The sequence below is a fragment of the Hyperoodon ampullatus genome (genome assembly GCF_949752795.1).
Source record: "Hyperoodon ampullatus genome assembly, chromosome: 5".
Taxonomy (NCBI): domain Eukaryota; kingdom Metazoa; phylum Chordata; class Mammalia; order Artiodactyla; family Ziphiidae; genus Hyperoodon; species Hyperoodon ampullatus.
The window spans coordinates 44,440,670-44,465,214 of record NC_136918.1 but is presented as its reverse complement, the minus strand read 5'-3'; the positions used below and the strand labels follow the sequence as shown (position 1 = coordinate 44,465,214).

The 24,545-nt window shown below is 48.0% G+C and overlaps 1 protein-coding gene across 1 annotated transcript in view; it reads right to left on the bottom strand.

The window, feature by feature from the left end:
* DGKG (diacylglycerol kinase gamma) overlaps positions 1-24,545 on the bottom strand; it is a gene marked incomplete at both ends in the record, with an annotated part of 149,732 nt that overhangs the window by 86,421 nt on the left and 38,766 nt on the right. Inside the window, 10 exon segments of the mRNA XM_079704505.1 lie at positions 197-357; positions 3,281-3,370; positions 8,176-8,261; positions 10,827-10,901; positions 12,071-12,150; positions 14,844-14,903; positions 16,469-16,561; positions 17,888-18,004; positions 21,084-21,172; positions 22,089-22,206. Of these exon segments, the coding sequence (XP_079560631.1) occupies positions 197-357; positions 3,281-3,370; positions 8,176-8,261; positions 10,827-10,901; positions 12,071-12,150; positions 14,844-14,903; positions 16,469-16,561; positions 17,888-18,004; positions 21,084-21,172; positions 22,089-22,206 (969 nt within the window).

The window sequence follows — 24,545 nt, the reverse complement described above, 5'->3', positions numbered from 1 at the left end:
ATCACGGGCGGGGCTTGGTGCGATAAGGATGTCCATGCCCAGGCCAGATGCAAGGATGCCTGGACATGAGTCGAGGCTGGGGGCAGCCGGGGTAGGTAAAGAATAGGGACCCAGAGGGGACAGCGGAAGACTAGAACCCTTCCTGCCCACCCGGGCACTTGTCTCCCATTCAGAAAGCCATCCCTGGCCAACTCACCACGCCGATGGAAAAGTAGTTGTTCATGATGTTGTACGGGACCTGGTCCCCATTCTCCACCTCCTCTCTCAGGATGACTTCCATATGCCAGCGGTCCAGCATCACCAAGGGGCTCTGCTCAATGTCCTTCAGGATTTTTGTCAGGCTGCCCCCTTCATAACCTGTGGAGCACAGCACTGCTTTTACTCCCAGAGCAGAAAGGCTAAGTTGTTGCTGATGCAGCAGTCAGGGCAAGGAACCCCTTGGGCATCTGGGGCCAGGAGACTCCCCAGTGTGTCTGTGGGCCAGAGCCACTCAGGTTCCCTGGGCCACAGAGAAGGAGAGGTCAATATGGAGTATTAGAAAGAAGCTGGGGTGATATGGAAGCCAGAGTAACAGGGGTAGGGCTGGGTGCTGGCCAAAGATGGGCAGGCCTGTGTAGCTGAAGTGAGCCCTGGGGAATTGGTGGGCTGGATGGTTGGGAAGCTGCACATGGGAGAACTAAGGATCTGTTCCAGGACTGTGTCATGATGGAGATGGACAGCACCGTAGGCAGAATTTTAAGATGGTCCCCACATTTCTTGCCCCCCCAGGTATATATACCCAGCAAACCCCCAGGACCTGTGGATAAGATGGGGTAGTCACGGTCATGATTTGGTATATTACATGGCACAGCTGACTTCAAGAAAGTGAAATTATCCTGAGTGGATCTGACCTAATCAGGTGCGTCCTTAGAAAGACTGGGCTTTCCCTTAAGAAATAGATTTGAAGCTTGAGAGGGATTGGAAGTAAGGGGAATTCTCTTCTGCCAGCTTTGAAGATGGAGGGATCCATCGGGCAAGGAACACGGGAGGCCTCTAGGATCTAAGAGTGGTCCCAGCTGACAACCAGCAAGGAGACAGGGACCTCAGTTCTGCAACCACAAAGAACTGAATCTGGCCAACAACCTGAATGAGTTTGGAGACAAATTCTTCCCCCAGAGTCTTCAGAGAGGAGCGCAGCCTGTTCAGTGCCCTGATTCTACCCTGTGAGGCCCTGAGCAGAAGACCCAGTCACGCTGTTCCAGGACTTCTGACCTACAGGACTGTGAGCTGATAAATGGATGTTTTAAGCCTCTATGTTTATAATCATTTGTTACTATTACATAGTAGCAATAGAAAATTAATGGGGTAAGTGAACTGTAAGTGAGAAGTTAGTGGGAGAGACAATCTTTTCTTTCAAAGAACACTTCCATGTTCCTGCTTACCTTTGGGACAACCTTGAAGAGTATTTTCAAGTTGTCAGGGCTCTAGTCCGCTCCTTAGGGGATGCCTCACAAGACAGCAATGATACCAACAAGGTAGCTGAGGGCCTTGATGCTATCTGGGAGCACAAGGCTAGGTGAAATGTGTGCCTCGCTATGCTGCCTAGATGCCCAGAGCGTGGGGCTACAAGTGTGCCTGTCCCTTTTTTTTTTTTTACATCTTTATTGGAGTATAATTGCTTTACAGTGGTGTGCTAGTTTCTGCTTTATAATAAAGTGAATCAGTTATACATATACATATATCCCCATATCTCTTCCCTCTTGCGTCTCCCTCCCTACCACCCTCCCTATCCCCCCCTCCAGGCGGTCACAAAGCACCGAGCTGATCTCCCTGTGCTATGAGGCTGCTTCCCACTAGCTATCTACCTTACGTTTGGTAGTGTATATATGTCCATGCCACTCTCTCGCTTTGTCACAGCTTACCCTTCCCCCTCCCCATATCCTCAAGTCCATTCTCTAGGTCTGCATCTTTATTCTTGTCTTACCCCTAGGTTCTTCATGACATTTTTTTTTCTTAAATTCCATATATATGTGTTAGCATACGGTATTTGTCTTTCTCTTTCTGACTTACTTCACTCTGTATGACAGACTCTAGGTCCATCCACCTCATTACAAATAGCTCAATTTCATTTCTTTTTATGGCTGAGTAATATTCCATTATATGTATGTGCCACATCTTCTTTATCCATTCATCTGTCGATGGACACTTAGGTTGGTTCAATGTCCTGGCTATTGTGAATAGAGCTGCAATGAACATTCTGGTACATGACTCTTTTTGAATTATGGTTTTCTCAGGGTATATGCCCAGTAGTGGGATTGCTGGGTCATATGGTAGTTCTATTTTTAGTTTTTTAAGGAACCTCCATACTGTTCTCCACAGTGGCTGTACCAATTCACATTCCCACCAGCAGTGCAAGAGTGTTCCCTTTTCTCTACACCCTCTCCAGCATTTATTGTTTCTAGATTTTTTGATGATGGCCTGTCCCCTCTTGAACAGAGGGTCCTTCCCCAGCCCAGTGTGTGGTTGAGGACCCTGGGAGCTCTGCCTGCCAACCTCCTTCTAGGGCTGGCTCCTGCTTGCTCCGCCCCTGCCCTCCAAGCATGCGCACTGACCGCTGCCGGCCTGGTCTTGGATCACGCTCGGAATTGATCCGCCATGTGGAGTCTCACCCCAATTCTGCCTGCCAGGCTGATGTGTCTGCTCCATGTGCTGACCTGAACCTCTCCACTCTCTGGAGCACGCCCAGCTCCACAGGGGCTGTTGCAGTTTGCAAAGTTCTCCTTAGCTCCTTGCCCATTGCCCTGTAAGCTGGCTACCATTCTGAGTTCCCCCCTTAGGTGAATTTCAAAATGAGGGCCCCTGGCCATGGGGCCCTAAGATGGTCTGGATGCCCCTAGTACCTGGCGAAGTGGTTTTTCGGTCTGCATTCTGAATCCTAATTCAGAAGATGGATAATTTGGAGAGGGAGAATTTCATGCAGAAAAATCCCTAAGTGAGCCCCTACTGGGATGAACCCTGGAGGGGAGACAAAGGAGATTCTACCGTAAAGTTGACTTGTTCTACTGGGGGAGGCAGAGTCGAAGCTGAGTTTCAGGCTGATAGTAAATCTAGTGAGTGGCAGACACAGGCGTCGGCATGGAATGGAGGTTAAAGAAAAAGTGTGGAGTAGAGATGATCCCAGAGTTGAGTATTACTCCGTGGAATGTGATCCCGAAGAGGGAAGTTCAGCCTAGCTCTGCAGAGCCTCCCTGTAGATTGGAGCACTTGTCTCCAGGGTAAGCCCTCTCCCATGCAGACTCACCCCCTCCCCAGCGGAGACAGCGGGCCAGGTCATTTCCCGTTCCAAGAGGCAGGACAGCCACGGGTGGATGCTTTGCGAAGTTGGCCTTATCTGCAGCCCATGAAGAGGAAGAGAGAACCATATGCCATGTGATTATAGAAGGCTCAAGTTGTCTAGTTATCCCTGATCTAATGCTTGAAGCCCTCCATAGCATTCTTTGTTCAAATTCTTCTCCTGATGGGGAACTCACTACTTCCTAAAGCCATCTTTTCCATCTGCAGTGTGTTAACCACTGCAAAGGAATCTTTCAAATTGAGTTAAATCTGTCTCCCTGTAACTTTCACCTGTTTATCCTCATTTCATCCTGATTCTTTCCTTTGGGGTGAAAGCATATAGCTCAAAAACATTAGTTTGCACAGTTTTAATCTTTTTTTTTTTTTTTTTTTTTTTTGCTGTACACGGGCCTCTCACTGTTGTGGCCTCTCCCGTTGCAGAGCATAGGCTCCGGATGTGCAGGCTCAGCGGCCATGGCTCACGGGCCCAGCCACTCCGCGGCATGTGGGATCTTCCCGGACCGGGGCATGAACCCACGTCCCCTGCATCGGCAGGCAGATTCTCAACCACTGCGCCACCAGGGAAGCCCTGCACAGTTTTAATCTTTAATGATAAGTAGCATTTGCCCCATTTATCCCTCAGACAGACCCTGCAAGGTATTATCATTCTCATGGATGAAGAAATGGAGGCTCACAGAGGGAAAGTCATTCCACAACCAGGATCCAAACCCAGATCTCTGTGGCTCCAAGTCCACGCTCCTCCTTTCTTCAGAGGCCAGGCAGGTGCATAAATAGTAAAACAGGTGGGTCTGAGAGATCAGAAAGTGGTGGGGCACTTGGAAAACTGAAGATGCCTCGCCTCAAGTCATTCAGGCTCAGAAGCTTAAAAATAACATTGTGTCTAATAAGCAAAACCCCCAGGTGTTATTTGGCACCCGGGTACCAGTTTGCCACTTCCACCACCTCCCAGACCTGCAAACACACCGATTCCTAATCCTGTCTCCCATGATGGTTGTAAAGGAGCATCAGGCTGAACTGTTAGAGAAAGCACATCAGAACATGTATGTTTTAATCTGGCTGTAGGTCTACAGCAGCACGTTGGCTGAGCTGGGAAAGTTGAAGGAAGCCAGACACCCACTGGGCTCTGGAGGACACCACTTACATAAACCTCAGTGCACCAGGTGCCGGGGGAGGATGTGAGGGATGTGATTGGGAAGCATGGCTGGGGGTTGAGTGGGGAGTGATGCAAGAATCAGCATCCTGCGTGAAGCTGATGCTAGGGCTGCCCCAGCAGAACAGGTGCTCATAGATGCCCCAGGTAATCAGACTCATGCCGGAAGTGGCTGAGCTTAGGTAAGCCTCAGGCCTGAGATTACCACCAAGAGGTTGAGATGGAGTAAATCAGTGGACTCTCTCATTTTCCCAGAACACACAGTCCACGTTTATGCCTCCCTGCCTTTGCATGTGCTCTTCCCTTTGCCTGGAAGGCCCTTGTTTGCTCAGGTCTGCCCCTTCTTCTGTGGTTCCCATCCCAGCAGATCAACCATCCTCACAGTGTTGAGGCTAGAAACCTGGATGTCATTCTAGATTTTTCCTTCACACACCAATTTCTATATGCTGTCCCACATCCATTTACACACCAATTTCTATATGCTGTCCCCTTAAAAGCTCTCCAAGCAATCTCTCCTCTCCATCTCGTGGTGATGGCTGAGTTCTGGTACGGTAGGACTCCTTCCCACTGCTATTGCTGCAGCAGCCTCCTCTGCCTTCTCGGCCTCCAGTTCCACTCCCTGGTGTGTTCTCCACACTTCCACCCAGGCAGGAAATCCTTGAACCATGAGCCTGATCACACGAGTCCACTGCTTTCCCTTCTGCCATGGCTCCCACCACCCCTTAGCACGCAGTGAAGCCCTTCCTGGCTCTGCCTTTCTCTCTAGCCTCATCCTTCTCACGTCCTGCCTCCCACTCGACATGTCAACCTTGCTGAAGTGCTTTCAGGGCCTTAAATCACAAGCTCTCTGTTGGTCAGCACAGAGCCCTCCCTGGTTGCCCTAGTCTGGACCTGGTGCCTCTCCAGAGTGTTTCTTTAGTACCAGGGGTGATCTCATCACACTGTCTTGTAACTACTTGTTTGTTCCCTAAATGCCCTGTAACCTCCCTGGGGGATGTTCCCCAAATGTCCTGTAACCTCCCTGGGGGAACTATATCTCATTCACCATAGTATCTCCACACATATTTACCAAAGGCCTAGGTGCCGTGTTAGGTGCTCTGGCTCTAATAGCAGGCAAAAAAGCCACGGCTCCGGCTCTCAGGGTACCTACAGTTGAGAGGGAGAGACAGCTATTAACAAGGTCTTCATAGAAATGATGCATAATTTCAGATTCATACTGGGATGGAAAGGAGTGTGGTCCTGTAATGAGTTATCAGGGAAGGCTTCCCTGAGGAAGCCACACTTTGGCTGAAATCTGAAGTAGAAGCTGACCAAGCAAAGGCCAGGGGAGCAGAACAGACAGGCCCTGTGGTAGAAGGGACACTGGTGCCTTCAAGGGTCTGAGAGAGGGACTGGGTGTCTGGGTCTAGAGGGAGAGGATGGCGGTAGGAAATGAGGCTGGGTGGGTAGCTGCTAGACCACTTAGGGCCCTGTGGAGCATCTGAAGAGTTTTTATCTTTATCTAAGAATCCTGGGAAGCCACTGATGTGCTTTGCACATATCACAACCCCATTGACATTCAGGAATGACCACTCTGGCTGTAGCAGGACAGCACATCAGAGAGGGGACCGAAATGGGGCGGCAGAGAGCACAGAACAAGGACTTCAACCTCTCTTGAATGAATAATGAAAACTGTGCAGTTACTCCTTTTACCCTTGTTTTTTAATCTTTGGGCCACTGGCCTGTGAAAAAGCAGATCACCTCACATGACCTTTCTGTTCTGGGCAGCGTATATCACCTGTGTCCTCTGCAGCTGAATTTTGTAAAACTTATCAGCAAAGCCTACTTTCTCCTTCCCGATGGAGAGGGACCCGTGCGAGCAGCTCCAGGTACTGGCGCCATCCACCCCCTGCTGATCAGCTTCTCCTTCCTCGGCTCCCAGAGGACGCCTCCCTCCTCCCACAAACAACTCCAGAGCCCGAGGTGACAGGAGAGCGTGGGTGGCTGCTTGGCAGGGCTGTGTCCATGGAAACCAAAGTGCCTGTGGGGGAGTAGATATGGCAGGTGTGTGGGGTGCCGCTCCCCCTCCTCCAGGTGGTCTGCTTATGACCCCTGGGGGCCCAGGCTTCTCCACCCTGTTCAGGGTCTATCCTGGCCCATCCTTGACTCCTTCCTTTCCCTCATCTTCCACATGAAGTCTGTCAGCAAATCTTGCTGGCTCCGCCGTCAAAAGATATCTGACTCCTTCTCACCACCTCCTCTGTCACTACTGTGGTCCATGGCACAGTCCCCCTCCTTGGATTACTGCAGGAGCCTCCTGATTGGTCTCCCAGCTTCCACCCTTTTCTGTTTCTGTAATCTGTTGTGTCCCTGCTTTGCTTAAAACCATCCAGCATCTTGGGACCTTCCCAGTATGAAAGCCACATTCCATATAATGTCCTACATGTCCTAGTGACTTGGTCCTGCATTATCTCTGCTTTATCCCCTGCCACTCTGCCCTCACGCACTACACCCCAGGCACGCTCTGCAGCCTTCCCACTGCCTTTGGCAGTCTGGCCTGCTCCTACCTCAGGGCCTTTGTATGTGCTGTTCCTTCCACCCTCAGGTATCCACTAGGCTCACCCTCCTCCAGGTCTCCATGCGAATGTCATCTGCTCCTCAAGGCCTTCGGAACCACCTGGTCTTAGATTGCAACCCCACTCCCTCCGCTGAGCTCCCTTTCCCCCTTTTCTGCTATGTTTTTATCACCTTCTGACACACTGTATGTTTCACTTATTTCTTTGTTTATTGCCTGTCTCTTCCCTCTAGAAAGGAAACTCCGTGAGGGTGGGATATTTGTCCTTTGTTCACTGCTGCATCACCAGTGCCTTGAGGAGAGCTGGGCATCTGGAGGTGCACAGGTAGGATTTGGGGAATGAAGGACGAAAAGACCAAAGCAGCGCAGGGCTTGTTGCTCTGGGTCATCTTGGACTTTGATGACCGCCCTCCCCAGCAATACCTCTGGCTGCTTTCCTATGCTTATGTCCCATGTCCCAGTGTTTATCTGGGTGCTCCAGGGTTAGATCTTCAATATACACCTTGTCCCAGAATTTCAGAATCATTCTCCATCATTTACTGGTGGTGCTGTGTCCAAGGAGCCACAGATCCAGGCAGAGCTGGACTAGACCCAGGCCTCCTGATACCCAGCCTGGGCCCTCCCTACCCTCCCTATAGCCTTTTGGATCTCGGCATATTGGACACAGCCCACTGTGGCGCTTCTTTGCTTGCATTCATCTGTGCTTTCTAGATGTGCTTTCTGCGTTCCAGCTGCAGGTGTTCATCTCAAGGTGTCTTGCCCCGGGCTATGCATCAATGCTTAGTTCTTTGGCCTTCATCCAGTACCCTGGACCTGCCTGGAGTCCCAGTCCTGCTCCTTTTCCCTGCAACCCCCCATCTGGCCTGTCCTGCAACTGCCTAAACCCCGGCCATGACAGCTATTTATGAAGCAAGGCTTGAAACTAAGCTGTTACATCTGTACCAGTGGGAATCCTTCCATGATCTTCTTTTATTCTTTTTTCCACCCAAAGTAGATATTTAGTCAAGCACTGGTCCAAGAGTAGAAACAAGGATGAACAAAACATGGCTCCATTTCTCTTTCTTGTTGATTGCCTTCCTCTGACTTTAAATATATTTATTTTAAGTCAACTGCAAAGGCCCTTCCAGCCCATTCTTACCAATGCAATCCAAAATCCAGCCAACTGTCCCATCTCCTCCACAGGCCAAAACACGGAAGTCTGGAGTATCACGGAAGAAGTTAAGTCTGGAAGTAGAAAGGCCAAAATGGTTTTGTTTACAGGCTGACCTTTGACACTCCTTGAGTCAGAGTCCCCTGCCCGCTCCCTTCCCTGGGAGTATGTTATGACCTTGATTCCTTTTGGGGTTGAAAGGGTCACTTAATGTTATGAAACCAGAACTTACTAAGCAATGCCATTGAGTATGAATCCCATGGAGCCATCTTTGTATAAGGAGATGCTGACTCAACATTCAACACAGAAAATGGTTTTCTAGAAATTCTCTATGATTTAGGCAGAGGAATCCATAGTTTGCTTATTTTGGCACTGATACAACTAACCCCCAGCATTCTGACTCCTCTCCAGCTCTCTCACCTGCTCTGTCCTCACGACCTCCCCTTTAAGTCAGATGCACTGAGCTGGCTGGATCTTCATCCCACCCAGACCTAAGTGGAGTGAGCACCATCTCCCCTCAGGGGTCTTAACCCTTTAGAGCAGGGCTCTTAACCTGAAGTGCATATCTAAGGGGTCTGGGAGTAGAATCCAGAGGGCCATGAACTGGAAGAAAATGTTACACTCTGAACTTCCCTAAGCTCTAAGTGAAATTTAGCATTTCCTTCAATTATGTATGTAGGCCACAAATCACAGAGGTATTAACAATACCTGTGACTTTGTTAAGCAGCCAAAATCACAGGTATTTCGATGTTTTACTACAGTTGTGGCAGATATTTTATATCACTTCTGCTCATCCCTGCTTTTAATTTACAGTAGCTATTAGACCTGTCTCTGGAACTTGGTATATAGTGTCTTAGTAAATCACATATATTCTTCTATCACAAATTTGTTTTTTAACCTTTTGATAACTGTTCTTTTCAATATAATGAGTTTCCCTGTTACTCCTATATATTTCATTTTATACATTAAAAAATATTATCTTAATATTAAGAAGTGGTCTGTAGACTTCATCAGACTGCCAAATAGGTTCCTGGTGCAAAAAAGGTTAAGAACCTCTGCTTTAGCACAGACATGACCTGTGGAGGCCTTGAGGTGGGGCTTGAGAAGCTGAAGCTCAGTATTTCCTCTTTGCCCTGCATGGTGATCTGAGAAGACCCCTTCTGAGTCACCAGTGTATGCATGGGCAAATTAACATCCCCTTCCCTCTCTTTCTCTTGCAGAACTCTGCTCTCCTGTATGAAGTAGGTTCTGAATGGAGGCTCCCTTCAGCTAGACACCCTGTCTGATTACAGGCTGACATGTACAGCACAGAGATACTCAGGGCACAGTGGCTCTAGAAGTAGCCACCAGGCTTGTCATCCTGGGCAAAATGAATTGAGAATAGATGCAGTTAAGTGAGTACTGTCTGTATTCAAGTATTAAAATGCCCTAAAAGAGAGTCGGCTGGTAAAGGTATTTGTGGGCTGCTGCTCAGTCACAAGTCACAATGGAGCAGTAATTGGCAATCATGGTGACCGTGATGGCACGCGCAGCCATATGGGCAGGCTCTATTTTGAAGTTAGTTTTACAGGTAAGTCACGGCAGAGGTGCTGAATCTACATTCATGTTTCTTTCCCCTTTAGTGGGTCTTGCACCAACCCTGCCATTAATAATAGCTTTGTGTCAAACCAAAGACAGGGACAGAGTTCCTTTTTAGAGTCCTCACTCCAGCCCCTATTAAGGTCTTGCTCAGCCCAGAGTAGAAATGCAGGTTCAGATGTTGGGCCAAGCAGCTGTGTGTTGGAAAGCCCAGCCTAGCAGGTGCAAGTCTGAGGACCTGGCACTGAGATAGCTTTGGGCCGGCTGGCAGATGTCTCTAGTGCACTGTCTCTGGCTGGCAAGAAGGTACCAGTCTTTGGGTACCTTCCAGCCCTAATGCTGGAGGGGCCTCTGATTACAGGGCTGGCTCATCATGTCCGCCACCAGCACAAGGACCAGCTCCTCCCATAGACCTTGGGTTGAGCTTCAGAGGGGCTGCCTTGTCTCCTCTCATTGTTCCCCGTCTCCTTGACACTTTGCTGATGAGCAGGGAAATAGCCAATAGGCAAATGACAGGAGGAGAAGGGCCAGGGGGAGCTTAACAACCTCTAACTTGGATGATTCAGGAAAAAAGTGATTTCATTGAACAACCAATTGTCTTGATCCTTAAAGGCCCCCACAACAGAACGTGCAGTGGAACTCTGAGTCAGCTCTACAGATTTCTGAAACACAGACAGACAGTGGTAAGAAAACTCTTTCCTTCTCCCTGATAATTCAGTATGAAGATACCAGCTAATATGGCCTTGCAAATAAGTTAAAGTAATCTACCAGCCCGCCCTTCTTGTCAAGCCAACAAATGACATATGCAATTTCTCCCTCTTACAAAATCAACAATTTTTTCTGGGATAAAGTACAGGAGGCTACTTCCCAGAGTTATCCATAATGGGTGGTCCTGAGTATCTCCAGGAGGAAGTAAGAGTAGATATGAGGAAAAGAAGAGAAAAGGAGTGAAATGGCAGGAAGGACAAGTCTACCGATGAAAGAGACAAAAAAAAAGCTATCTTCTGTAGAGATCTAAGGGCGCGGGGAAGAAATAAGAAGTAAAGATCGTATCTCCATACCCTGGAGTAGGCCCCCCATTGTCCAGGTTGAAAACTTGTTTGGGGTTGAGCAGATAGTGGAATTTCCGAAGAATTCTATGGAAAAAAAAAGAAAGAGAGAGAGAGAGAGAGAGAGAGAGACCGAGACAGAGAAGGGGAATGTCATTGTGAGAAGTCACAGGAGGGCAAGTACCTCTGCAGCCCACTGATGGTGGGAACGTGGGTGCATTTATACCCAAGAGGGGAGAAGAGTGCATGCAGGTCCCGCAGACCCTGAAGTCCCAGGTCTGGCTGGCCTCACCCACGCCCTCACCCCATTTCAAGGTCTTCCCCACCATCCAGGACTCTAGTCTCCAACCCCAGGAGTAGCACCCCTTGCACAGAGGACAGGACCGAGCAACCCGGAGAACAGAATTTCCATTCTCCTAATTCATGGAGACCTTCTCCCAAATGTTCTATATGTTCTAGGTAGTATGATTCTGCTCTTTGTGGGCTAGACAAAGGCACCCTCTATGGAAAGGTCCCCCAAATCCTGGGATCAGGAGGACATGCAGGACATGGGGTTGGGGCCGAGGAGGGCTGGGGGCAGTGACCACATCTAGGCTTGGTTTCAAGGCTCCAGCTTGAGGCTGATCAGGTCAGTTCAGGAGGGGTGCTCCGCCCCTAGGACGGGGGTGGGGGCTCTCATACTTCTCGCTTAAACCCTCCTGATTATTTTTTAAAACCTGGATTCCAGGTCACCCTGCCATCTGTTCACCGCCCCAGAGCTGAACACTGGGAGGCACAGCTGCTCTGCCCCTTGCCACCCCTCCCCTCCCCTTCTCCTGGGGCTTCCCACTGACTGGGCATTTCCTTCACTGATGAGACGGGTGCCCTGCTTTCTCAAGGGTGGGATAGGCCAGGAGGTCTCAACCAGGTGCCTCTGCCACGTCTCTTAAATCAAGAAAACACTTGCAAGGCTGGGAAGTTAACGGACGTCTCAGAACTTGGTCTGATTCTGGGAACCATAATAATGGCCCACGTCACAGGCCCTAGGCTAGCACTGTGTCTATTTTAACGTTCACGAAACCCCTGTGGGAGGAGGAACGATTATTACCTCCATTTTACAGAGGAGGAAACCAAGGCACAAGGACATTAAGTCCCTTGGACCAGGTCATCAAGCGGTCTGTGGTAGGATTGGGATTGGACCACAGGTCTGCCATCTCCACAGCCCACTTGGTTACGGTTGGCCTAGACTCTCCATCTCGAAAAAGAAGAGAACATACCTTTCTCCTTGTCTCCCTCCACTCTTGGGGTTCACCAAAACCAGCAGGGGGTGGGTACCCGGGGTGGGGATGATCTTATACTTAAAAGGCAAAAGAAAAAGAAATTAGCTCTGTTTTAGCCAATAGGAGGAATGCGATGACAGTGGACGCTAAGACAGCTCCCGGGAGAGAAGCAGTTCCAGGCATGGAGGAGAGGAGGTCAGGAGGCAGTAGGTGCTGGTCCACTGGCTGAGTTTTCTGAGGGATTAAACAGCTAAGTGTCTCCAGCCTAATGGCCTTTAAGTAGTGTTAATGGTGACAAGCGTTTGAAGTCGGGATCAGAGATGGGGCAATGGTATCACAACTCCAAATGATTCACAGTGGTGTGGCATTGTGCCCACAGCACAAGATTAGATTTTGTGAGGGATACAACTGATTATGATCTTAAAAGTTAGGGCCAGGGCCTCCCTGGTGGCGCAGTGGTTGAGAGTCCGCCTGCCGATGCAGGGGATACGGGTTCGTGCCCCGGTCTGGGAGGATCCCATATGCCGCGGAGCGGCTGGGCCCGTGAGCCATGGCTGCTGAGCCTGCGCATCCGGAGCCTGTGCTCCGCAACGGGAGAGGCCACAACAGTGAGAGGCCCGCGTACCACAAAAAAAAAAAAAAAAAAAGTTAGGGCCGTCTGGTCCTAACAGCCATGGAGTTAACTATACTTCCACCCAGTACCTTCCATATCCACATTTCCAGCCCCCATTTTCCGCCTGAGCCCTGGTTCCACATTTCTCACTGTCCAGGGGGTACATTCAGCCAGATGTCTCACCAGAACACACTCCAAACCTGACCTATCTTCTTTCCCCCACAAAACTGGCCCTCTCTCTTGGCTACTGTTATTATTCATCCAGTCATACAGGGAAGACCCTGTCCTGCCATTTCTTTCCCTGGAATGTCTCTTTATCTCCGGCAGCTGCCACAGTGCCCACACTGCTCGGGCCTTGCCCACCTCAGGGGAAGCTCTGTATGTTGCCCCCATGCAGTTCCTTCCCAGGACATCACTAGTCATACCACTCCTGCTCAGAAACCTTTAAAGACATCTCATTACCCAGAGGATAAAATCCAGATCTCCTAAGCTGGCATGCAAGGCATTTAAGTGCAGCCCCAATCTACTGTTCTCTCTTAATTACTCTAACCTTCACTGCAGTTCCAGCCAAGCCTGGCTCGTACCTTCTAGGGAGTTAATTCCCACCCTTTGGGGCTGCTCACACTGCTTTCTTCTCCTCCTTAATGCCCACTTTCTTCTTTGCAACCTCTTAAAAAAGAACTCCTCATTCTCAGGGCCCAATTCAAGAGCTACTTCCTCTATGAAGTTTTCCTTAATCATTGCAACGAAAGCTATTGCACTTGAAGCATATATTGATTTGGCCAAAAAGTTCGTTCGGGTTTTTCCGTACGATCTTATGAAAAACCAGAACCAACTTTTTGGCCAACCCAATAATATCTTCTGGGTTTCTTTTGTTTTCATTTATTTGTATATGTCTTTATTTTTTATTTTCTCAGGTAAATATCACAAAACATCAAATGGATTTTAATACCTCAGGAGCAGGGCGTTTGTGTGTATAACCTTTCTACCAAGGGCCCCATTGCCCCAGATACAAGAGTGGGTACTCAATAAATACCTGTGTCTTCAGCAGAAGGACACGCCGATACAGAGATGCAGCTTTGCTCCATATTCACTATCTAATGCCTACTTTTCCAGATTGCAAGCTAAAAATTCACCAAACACAGGGCCATATTGTTTGAAACGGACAGCAGCATCCTTTATAAATTTTAGCAATTTTCTCATCTGCGAAGGGTGATTATTTGTGTGAAACCCAGAAGCATCTTGGAGCTTAAGGAGTAATTCTTTATCTCTGGGGGTGATATTCAAAATGTTTAACAACCTGTACAGCATGGGCACTGCCCAATCAGAACAGATGCAGGATAACCAGACAGATGCCAGCTGTAAACAACTGACATACCTGCGCCGTGTGTGTGTGTGTGTGTGTGTGCACGCGTGCGCGTGCTCCATCTGACTTTCTCCCTTTCAAGGTGTCTAGAGCTTTCCCACGTTAAGCACCATTGCTTATGTTTTACACTCATCTACATGTTCTCATTGAATCTTGGAGCATCTATGGGAGGTGGGCAGTGCAGGGATTGCTATGCCCCCTTTCAAACAAGGAAACTTAAGGTTCAGAGGCAGAGGAGAAGGCCCCAGTGTGCTATTTCCTTTTCTGGTACTTGTTCTACCTCACCAGGCTGCCTTTCCTGCATTCCCTGGAACTTTGTGAAAGGCACAAAGAGAAGCTCATTGGTGAATCCAGCTAAAAAAATGAGTTCTGAAATATACGTTTAAGGATGAAGATGAACTTTTGGATCTAGTTAACTCTGCTCTGGCAGCTCACATTCTGCAGACAGCTTGGCAGTCCTGGAAAACCTAATTGTCTATCTTTCAGCCATATTCTTGTTATTATTCAGGGAGTATGCATAATGAAGTTTTATGCAATGTGTTCCTAAAAAGGTGATAAAGCCAGTTCAGCCAGCCACGGGATCAACCAACCTCCCTTCGCACTACTTGCCTACAGTGTGGTTGTCAAAGGTAATCCCAGAGGCTGGAAATACAGTGACCTGTGTGATATAATCAATCAGATAAGAAAGCAGATGTTCAGATGTGTTTCTCTAGAAGCCAAATCCTGTTCTCCCCTCCACAGCCTTGGACCAGCTTAGAATGAGTGAGTAGATTTGGGGCTTGCCGAGGTACCTGCGTTACAAGTTCGTCCTTGGCTGACATGCTACCATCAGACTTCCCATCTTGCCTGTCCTATAAAAGAGAGGAAAGACAAGCATCTTTTGAAAAAAAAAATGCCTACTACAAAAAAGGAAATCAGAAGAAAAACAAATGGTTAATATAAAGGAAGAGAATAGAAAACCAATACAGTGTAGGGAGGGGTTTTTCAAAGCGGGACTTTGGACGTAAAAAAAGAAATGTTCCCTTTGGGTTTCTCAAGGACTCTGGATCCAGGCAGTTGTCATCTCTTGCCCTGACTTTAACCTCGAGACACTGGAAGGGACACAGTGTTTCAGAGGAAACACTGAAATGGGCAGAAATCTACTTTGTTGATTTAGAAGCTTGAGCTTTGAGAAGCAAGGTCTCAGATCTGGTTTCTCTGTGAAGCACTACCTAAATGATGTAATACTAAGTCATATGTCCTATTTTGTTTGCTTGTTTTTTCAATGTTTATTATTCATTTCATTGAGGTTTAATGTCACATATAGTAAAATGCTCAAATTTAAATCTACAGTTCTATGAATTTCTGCATACGTATATGCCCTTGTAACTACTGCCTCTTCTGGCATAATTCTGTTGTGACGCCTGATACCTTATTGGTTTTGCCTGGCTTTTGAATTTCATATCAGTGGAATCATAGACCATATCTTTTCTGAGTCCAGGTTCTTTTGTTCAACATTATATTTTTGGGATTATCCATATTTTTGCATCTAAGCATGGTTGTTTTCTATTGCAGTGCAGTATTCCATTATACTAATCTGCCTCAACTTATTTACCTATTCCCTTGTCAAGGTCATTTAGCTTGTTTCCAGTGCCTGACTGTTATGAATAATGTTGATAGGAACATTCCTGTACATGTCTTCTGGTGGAATAAATGCTCCTATTTCTCACAGGAGGGGAACTGTTGAGTCATAGAGTTCGTGCATTTCCAACTTAGTAGATACTGCCAAATAGTTTTTAAAGTGGTGGTTTTTTTTCTTTAGTTTTTAGTAAGAAAGAAGATGGGCAAGTCAAGGGTGAGATGTGAGGAATCAGTGGAACTCAGCAGCATCTTTAACATGGAAAGAGAACAGTTAAGGTGTTTGGTGCTTGGCTTGAAAGAGGGGTCTTCAACACAGGAGACAGAAAAAGTTTCAGATGGGGATAAACAGAGTTTAATTTTGCATCTTTCATTTCCAAGAAGGGCTGTGACACCCAAGTGGAAATCCTCAAGGCAGAGGCAGGTCCATGTTTGGACCCAGGACAGAGGGTGACAGGGACAAGGGAGGCCTGGGAAGCCTAGCTGTGCACAGGTGGTGACTGAGGTTCCATATATGTGATCTGCCTGCAAAGGTGCTTAGAATGAATGCGCTTTCCTTGCTGGGCCATTTCAGAGCATTCTGGGTGGCCAGCGGCTGGAATCATTTTAGTCAGGGAAGTTTTCCCTCACAATCTGGCTGTGCAGCAGTGACCTCTTTTAAACTTGGGCTGAAAACACAAATCCTAAGAGTTGCAGAGGGAACCCTCTGAGGGATATGAATGTCTGAATGCTGCCTGCATCTGAAACATGAGCTGGGATTGCAGGGGAGCCAGAGCCCCATCGGGGTGGCAGCACTTACCCGGGTGATGGGGCATATTGACGTGGGCAGCAAAATATGGTCTCTGAGCTCCCCACCATCACACAAAGTTGACAATTCACATTTGCGGTGAAACTGGAGGAAAAAATGAAGATGAGAGTGAGTGAAAGTGATCAAGGAAATGTCAACTATGAGAGTTTAGAAATTTACTAGGGGGGATTCCCTGGTGGTGCAGTGGTTGAGAATCTGCCTGCCGATGCAGGGAACATGGGTTCGAGCCCTGGTCTGGGAGGATCCTACATGCCACGGAGCAACTAAGCCCGTGCGCCACAACTACTGAGCCTGTGCATCTGGAGCCTGTGCTCCGCAACAAGAGAGGCCACGATAGTGAGAGGCCCGCGCACCACGATGAAGAGTGGCCCCCACTTGCCGCAACTGGAGAAAGCCCTCGCACAGAAACGAAGACCCAACACAGCCAAAAATAAATAAAAAATAATTAAAAATGAATATCTGCTTATAAAAAAAAAGAAATTTACTAGAGAGGCAGGTTGTCTAGTGCTCCTCTAAATCCTGATGCACTGCTGGCTTTCACAGTATAGCAGAGAGAGAGAGAGAGTGTGTGTGTGTGTGGTGTGTAGTGTGTATGGGTGTGTGTGCTTGGTTATGGGTGCCAAGTCTGCCGTGGGCAGAGAAAGGAGACCAAGTGCTGCCCATGGCAGCTGGAGCAAAACAGTCCCGAGCAGGCCTGTGGCCTGTCCATATGGCACCCCCATGTGGATTCCAGAGCCCCCATGGGATATTTGCTCCCTAGGCTCTGAGACACTGGAAGGAAGGAGATCTTGTTGAACAAACTCATGAGAGGCTGGAGGTAAACCCCATGACTCGACCTCTGCATTTTAAGAGTTCTGCAGTCTGACACGTCCTTTCTGAGGCTGATACCCAGTCAAGGGGACAAGACACGGCACTGAGTCTGCTTTGGAAGGCAGGTCAGGCAGCTCCAGGTGTCCAAGGAGGAAGTGGACACTTGTCATGGATGATGGCAGTGGGCACAGGCCTCTTGTCCAGGCAGTGGGGTTGCTGTCAGGAGTATGCCTTCCTCTGATGCAGGTGACTGAGTATCTAATTCCTCTCCCACTCTGTCAGTGTGCCCGGCCTAGACGACACCCAGGCGAAGGAAGTTAATGGTCCAGCCTGCTGTTCACAGCTGCCTGGCCACAAAGAGAGTAGACTGGTCAGCTTCTGTTTAAGCAGCCCTGGGGGGTACCCTCTCTCTGGGCATCTTGGTGATTTACTGGAGGCAGTTAGACTTAGGGCACTGAACAGGGGCTCTAGGCTCCGTCTCTAGCCTTACCCACGTAGCTCTGCTCATGCCCTCTGGCAGGATGTCCACTGCTGCCTGGCTGCAGCTTGAGCAAACAACCACACTGAAAAGCAGCAGGGCTACCCTGGGCGCCAACCCACCGTCATCTGGCACCACAGGCAGTGCCGCGCGGTGACACTCTGGTAGCACTTGATACTTTTGTGGCACCGGTCACACTTGACAGAGGAGTTCCCTTCCACCCACGCGTGCTGCATCACCTGCAGGAGGGAAGCGAAGGATACCAGGGAAGGCTGCAGAACCACATCCCAGGGCCCTGGGCCCTGGGCCTGAGGAGAAGGGTCTGGGAGGAGTGCAGGGAGTGGGGAGGCCAGAGAGGGTTGGTTCCTGTTTAGTGGATGCACTTCTGGATGCCGGGCTGCTTTGCTGAATTGCACCAGTGTGGTCACTCCCTACCTAACCTCTATCATGTTAATCGAGGTAGATGGAAAGCCACTTTGCCTGCTCTTTGAACAGTTCACCCCCTCTGGCAGTCAAGCGTCTGAGCATCTGGTCTTCCAGTTCATCTCTCTGTCACCAGAACTCTTTGCAAAAGGATGTGTTTGTGTGTGCCCTTTTCTGGAAGGCAGCGGGCTGCAGGGAAACGCAGGAGGGCTTGGGCTACAGACAAAACTGGTTGGAGTCATTGATCTTCCACTTTGCAGCGGGGTGACCTTTGGCCAGTTCCTGGACCTGAGTCTCAGGTCCTTCATCTACAGAAATTGGCATAAAATGCCCCACGTCTGGGTTTTCTGGGAGGATTCAATGAGACAGCACCTTTGGAAGGGCCTTCCTGGCACAGTCCTGGCCCTTGGGGGGTGCCCCTGATGGGGAATCCCTTCCCCCTCTGTCTTCTATGGGCCAGTGCCTCTCAGCCTTAGCAGCCCCTCAGGACCACCTGGCCAGCATCTAGAAGTCCTAATGCCCAGCCCTCACTCCAGACAAAATAAATTAAGAGTCTCTGGGGATGAGACCCATCATTAGTATGTTTTAAAGCACCCTGAGTGATTATCATATGCAGCCAAGGTTGAGAAGCACTCAGGAAGGAAGTTAGAGAGAAAGCCCAAAGGGATTAGTGTGGGTCATCAGCCAGCAGCTTTCACATCTGTTTCCTGGAGAGTGGGTTGTACCTGCCTCCTGGCCAGGACATGCCCCTGAAGCAGCCCAGGAACTTGGGAAGCAGGTGGGAATGCGTGTGTACGTGTGTGACCATAAGTGCAAAGCGACCCACGACACCAAATCCTGGGGGTCTGAGCCCTCAGTTAAGTTCCCTTGGAATTCTATAGAACTCCTCAAAAATTTTTTCACCAGGGTATCCCGAATAGTGGAAGGGGTGGATATGGACTCTGGGGGAACGTGGGGACATAGCCTGAAGTGCCAACTACAAGCACAATATTAAAAACACATGGAATATTTGCAAAATACCATCCATGTTTGTATTAGGTAAAAGTTTTAAATTACTTATCAATTAAGTTACTGTGTCCTCCTTCCAAAAGATTTTCGGTAAAACTGTTGCTCTAGAAGATGTGTCACATTTACTTTGTAGTTTCTCCTTCTGCCATTCACCCCTGAGGGTATAAAGAACTCAGTTTGCTAATCAATTTGTCATCTACATGGTCACAATGAATTTGTTCTGAGATTATTATTATTTTTATTTTACAGAGAAAAAATATGAGGCTGCAGAGAGGTTAAGTAACTGGTCCTAGGTTCCAAGGCTGGTAAGTGGCCAAGCAGGGACTCATGGCCAGGTCTCCTGACTCCAAGTCCACAGTAGTCTCCCAACACCACGTTGCCTTCTCCATCCTCTTCCAGGATCAGAAGAGATGGTTAAAGACTTAGGTTGCCCCTGGAGACTCAGAAGGTCGTGAATGTGCCCTGCTGGTCCCTCAGAAGTCTCCCTCTGTTCCAAGTGTGGCAATGGCCGGAGTGCAGGCTTAGGGCCTGAGCCCAGGAGGTGCACCTTAGGTCCTGGTGAAAGGCATGGACATGGAACGGTGTGTGTATGGGCGTGGTATGGAAGGAGTAGACAAGAGGCCATGTGGTGTCTCACAGGCATGCATGCATGTCCCTGGAGGTGCCCTTCTCTCTCGGAGTCCTACTGGGGAGGGCTGGATACCACTCCCACCTGCTAACCATCTCCTGACTCAGACTCCTCAATGGGGTTTTCCCTCTGCAGGAACTCAGAGTGCCTTTCCCCTGCTAATTTGAAGAAGAGTCTATTTCCAGACTCAGTGAATGGTACCAGCCAATGGCCACCTTAGAAACCTGGTAGCCATTTCCAACCTCTCTCCCTCTCTCATCCCCTACCTGATTGTCACCAGGTCCTGGTGGTAGGACCTTCCAAATTATCTCTCGGACTTTCCCTTTATGTCTTCCACCTTAGCCAGTGGGACAGTCAAAACACTCAACGACCGGCATGGCTGGGGTACACTCAGCACAGACACAGCCATCACTGTACTACTGCAGACATAGCAGAGCATAGTGGGTGAGTGCAGACCCCACCCCAGTCAGGCCCTAGGGCAGCATTAACTCTTGCCTGAACTGTTGGAAAAGTCTTTTTCATCCCCTCTGATCTGATCTCTCTCTGGCACCATGGTCAGAGCAATTAACCTAATTCGCAAAACCAAACATCTCCTCATGTACTCAAAGCTCTTCAGCGGCCCCTTAGCTACACATGAAACCCCTTCCCAAGTCCTCAGCTGGCCTCACAAGACCTGGATCTCACCAGTTCTGCAGCACATCTCCCGCCGCTTCCCTCTAAGCATCCTCTATCCCAGTCACATGGAACCAAGTACAGATCCGAGAATAAGCCGCGTCTCCATGCCTTCACACTTGAGGCTTCTCCAGCCTGGGGTGCCTTGTCCTCCTTGATTCCTTATGAGATCCTGCTGATTTGGGTTCAAGACACAACTCAAATGCCATCTTTTTGGTGAAAGCTTCCCTGTCCGCCAACCTTGGTGCCTCAACTGTACGTCCCACACAGCCCTATCGCTACTGTACAGCTCGCTACTTTGCGCTTTACTTACATGCCTGTCTCCTCCCACTAGACTGCACAGTCCTCCAGGCTGAGGACCACCTTTTAACCTGCATACCCCCTGGCACAGGATCTGGCACATGGTGGGCACCAGGGAGATGCTAAATGGATTGATGGATGGACAAGATGGTTTAAGGGTGGTCCTCAAGGCAGAGAAGGGACTGTAATAAAGCTCCCAAAGCCCCTTCCTGCCCAGGAATCTGTGGAGATGGACATGTTGCCTGGGACACAGCATGCAGGAGAACAAGGCAATAGGTATCACCAACCTCGCCGCCCCTTTTGGTTTTTGAGTTCATTTTGATACACCCAGGAATGTTTTTGGATACACAGCGTTCATGGACAGTGTATTTACAGTCTGAAAATAAAAATAAGAAAAGTGACTGTGAGTGACCACGTAGGGAAGGTCAGCCATGCCCCTGCCCCCCACCCCAGCTGAAGCCCGTGCCTCCCTCTGCGTGGCCAGTCAGGGGCAGGGGACATATGGAGCTGGCCTTGCCTAATGGCAACTCAAGTCTCCAGTTGTTCACTGAGAAGAGTCCACGACTATCTCCCAGGCATGCTCCTGCACCCTCTCCCCTGCCACACTGCCTTCCACTGCGGGTGGTGAATGCAGCAGGAAAACATCCCCAGAAAGGTGCTTTCCGCTTAAGGGGAGTGAGGAGTCATCCTGGCTATGCCAATGCCACAGTACTGAATGTCAGGATGTTGGAGAGTGGATAGCAAGGCCGGGGTCTTTCTAACTCTGGAGACAGGCAGGCCTGGGCCTGAACTCTGGCTCTGCCACGATCTAGGGTAAGTTCCTTCACTGCTCTGAAATTCAGGGTTTTCTACAAAATGGGAGGAAGATTGCTTTCTCTTTGCAGCATTACATAATTTGTATAAAGCACCACGTGTGCGGGTCAGAACAGCTATTCCACAAATGACTGCTGTTGTTACTGTTCACTACTGTGTCAACAGGCCTAGAACGTACTAGGAATGAGGCTGGGCCTATGAAAAGAGATGCTTTTTAATTACATTTGAACCTTTAATAACTTTTTTTCTAGGCAGTCAGTGGCCTATGACGAGACTCCAATAGGATAATATTTGTCCATTTGACTTGGGTAGAACAAAAAATAGGGCATGGAAGTTTTGCTTTATTTTCTGGTCTTGGAATAATATGGCAAGTCCCTCAAGCTAGGAAGCAGAGATGCCTAAACTTTTCTGGGAATGGCTCAAACATGTACAGAGCAAGACAGTTCCTGGGAAAAGGGGTCTGAAGGAAGTTTACTCACAAATGCAGCACAGGCCTTGCTTCCGAACGCCCATCAGCATGACATGGCAGAAGTTGCAGTAGGTTGGTTTCTTGAAATGCTTCATGGTCCAGGCGTGCTTCCCGTCCCCCTTGGAGCCCTGTGGGGACAGCAAGGGAATGAGATGCAGGCAGCCCCACTCTTTCTAAAAAGAGTCTCTTCTCATATTTGGAAAACAAATTAATTTTGTTATTCACTTATTCACAAATTTATTTTGTTATTCACTTATTTTACTGTTGTAAAGATTATTTTAATAGAAATGCAAATCAAAACAAAATTCTTCGTGTGTGTGTATTTTCTAAAATAAGCAAATATTAAAAATTAGGGCCATGTGAGTGGAGTATGTGGTAGGGGGAGTGGAAATCAGAACAATCTTTCTTCTTTCTTTTTCTCAGTCATCTATTAATCATCTATTACCTATCAATCATCTATTATCTATCAATGATCTATCATCTATCTATGACCCATCTATCTATCCTTTAAATGTTTACAACCTTCAACTTATAAATTTCCTTTCTCGGATTCTATCCTAAAGAAATCATTTTTGAAAGATAGATGAGCATTTTTGTGCTCTGTCAGATGTTTAACCCAGCATTATTTAAAATAACTGAAAATATCCTAAAGGCCTCAAAATGACCAAAAGGTTTGTGGTACATCTGTATGATTTAATGTTAAGTGGCCATCAAAAAGATATTTATAAGAACATTGAATGGTTTGGGAATGTGCTCATGATACTAAGTTCTAAGGGAAAAAAACAGAATGCAAATTTGATGATATATTATGATCTTGGTTTTATACAATGATATGTTGTATAGGAAAAAAAAGTCACCAAACTGTTAACAGAGGTTAACTATAGCTAGCAGCACTACGGATTTATTTTATTCTCTAATTTCTACTTTCTTCTGTATTTTCCAAATTTTCTACAGTGAGGAGGTACTAGTTTTATAATCAGGAAAAAATTAGCTTAGTAAAAACAATGTACTCCTCTCATCACCTTTCTGTGCACAGATAAAACAGCAAAGAGACAGAGACAGAAAGAGGGTTAAGCCATTTCCCCCTGACTTGGCTTGGAAGCAAATTCATTCTATCTACCAGATAAGCCAAGCCTCACGTAATCACACACCTTCCCTGGACACCAAAGCTCCCACCTTCTAGCCCCTGGGAGCATAGGCTTGCTGGAGACTGTGGCTTCAGGAGCATCCCTCCAGGTATGGTGTCCTTGACCTTTTGTCATAGGCTCCATCAAAAGAGTAACACTCTTGGGCTGTTGTTAAGGGTAGTAAAAAGTACTGTAAGGTGGTAAGGATTGAGAGTCAGGTACATGGAGTCCAACGTGCTGGATTGAAACCCACTTCTTACTTCTGCGTCCCTCTGGTTTGGGTTGGTCATGGTGGCTGGACCCATTCCTGTGCTCAACTCTTCTCCTAACGGTCTCTAGAGGAGCCCACATGCTTTTTCAAATGCTGGTCTCCTCCTGGGGCCAGGATAAGTTCTTTTCTTCTTACCACCTCAAAACCCTGCTTCTTCCAAAACCTGAGTCTTACAGAATTAAAGCCTTTTTATCTAATGGCTTCTACTTTAGTAAATGGGTTCACTAACTGATTAAATGATCCACTTAAATATCGATTCATTCATTCCTTTGACAAACATTGACCTCAAGGGATTTTTGTAAAAATTAAGTGAAATACTATCAGTGAAGCTCCTAATCCAGTGCCCGACACATTGTAAATGAAAACATTTATTAAGTTCCTACTCTGTGCTAGGCAGTAGGAGACACAAAAATAAGTAAAGAGTGTTTTCCTATGTGTAAGGAGGTAGATTTAGGCCTGTTCTAGAAATGAAGAAGCAGAGACTCACAGAAGTTATATAAATAGCCCAAGATCACACAAATAATAAGTGACCAAGCTGAGCCCATAGTCACACTGGGGGCTCTTGCTGGCCTTGGAGCCCATGCTCCTTCCATGCCTCTCCTGTACCTCCACAGACCAGGGTTTTCCTTCATGGACAGAAGGGAAATTACAGCACTCTTAGCAGACCCAGCTCCTTCTTCATCCAGCCCAAGGGACAGTCATTTGACCTGAAATACCTTTATCCGCAAAATCAATTAGTATCTGAGAAAGGGAGAGTCAGCTATTTTCATAGATACAGGGTAAGAAGCAAAGGGACCCTGACTTGGGATAAAGTAACATTTCTGCTTGGGTTATAGCACCATCATGTGGCTCCTTTATTTCTGCACGTTGGCGGCTGCAGGGTGTAGGAGTAACGTTCCTTATGCACACCAGGTTTTGTGTTGAGGCTGCAGTTCCCTTGGGAGACAGACTGTTTCTCATACATGCCATTCAGAGATCCCCAGACTTTTCAGTGGCCACATGTGGGTTTTGAAAAAAAAGCCAAAAAAGCAAGGTGGCTTTTAAGACATCGAGGAACGCTTTCCCTAGA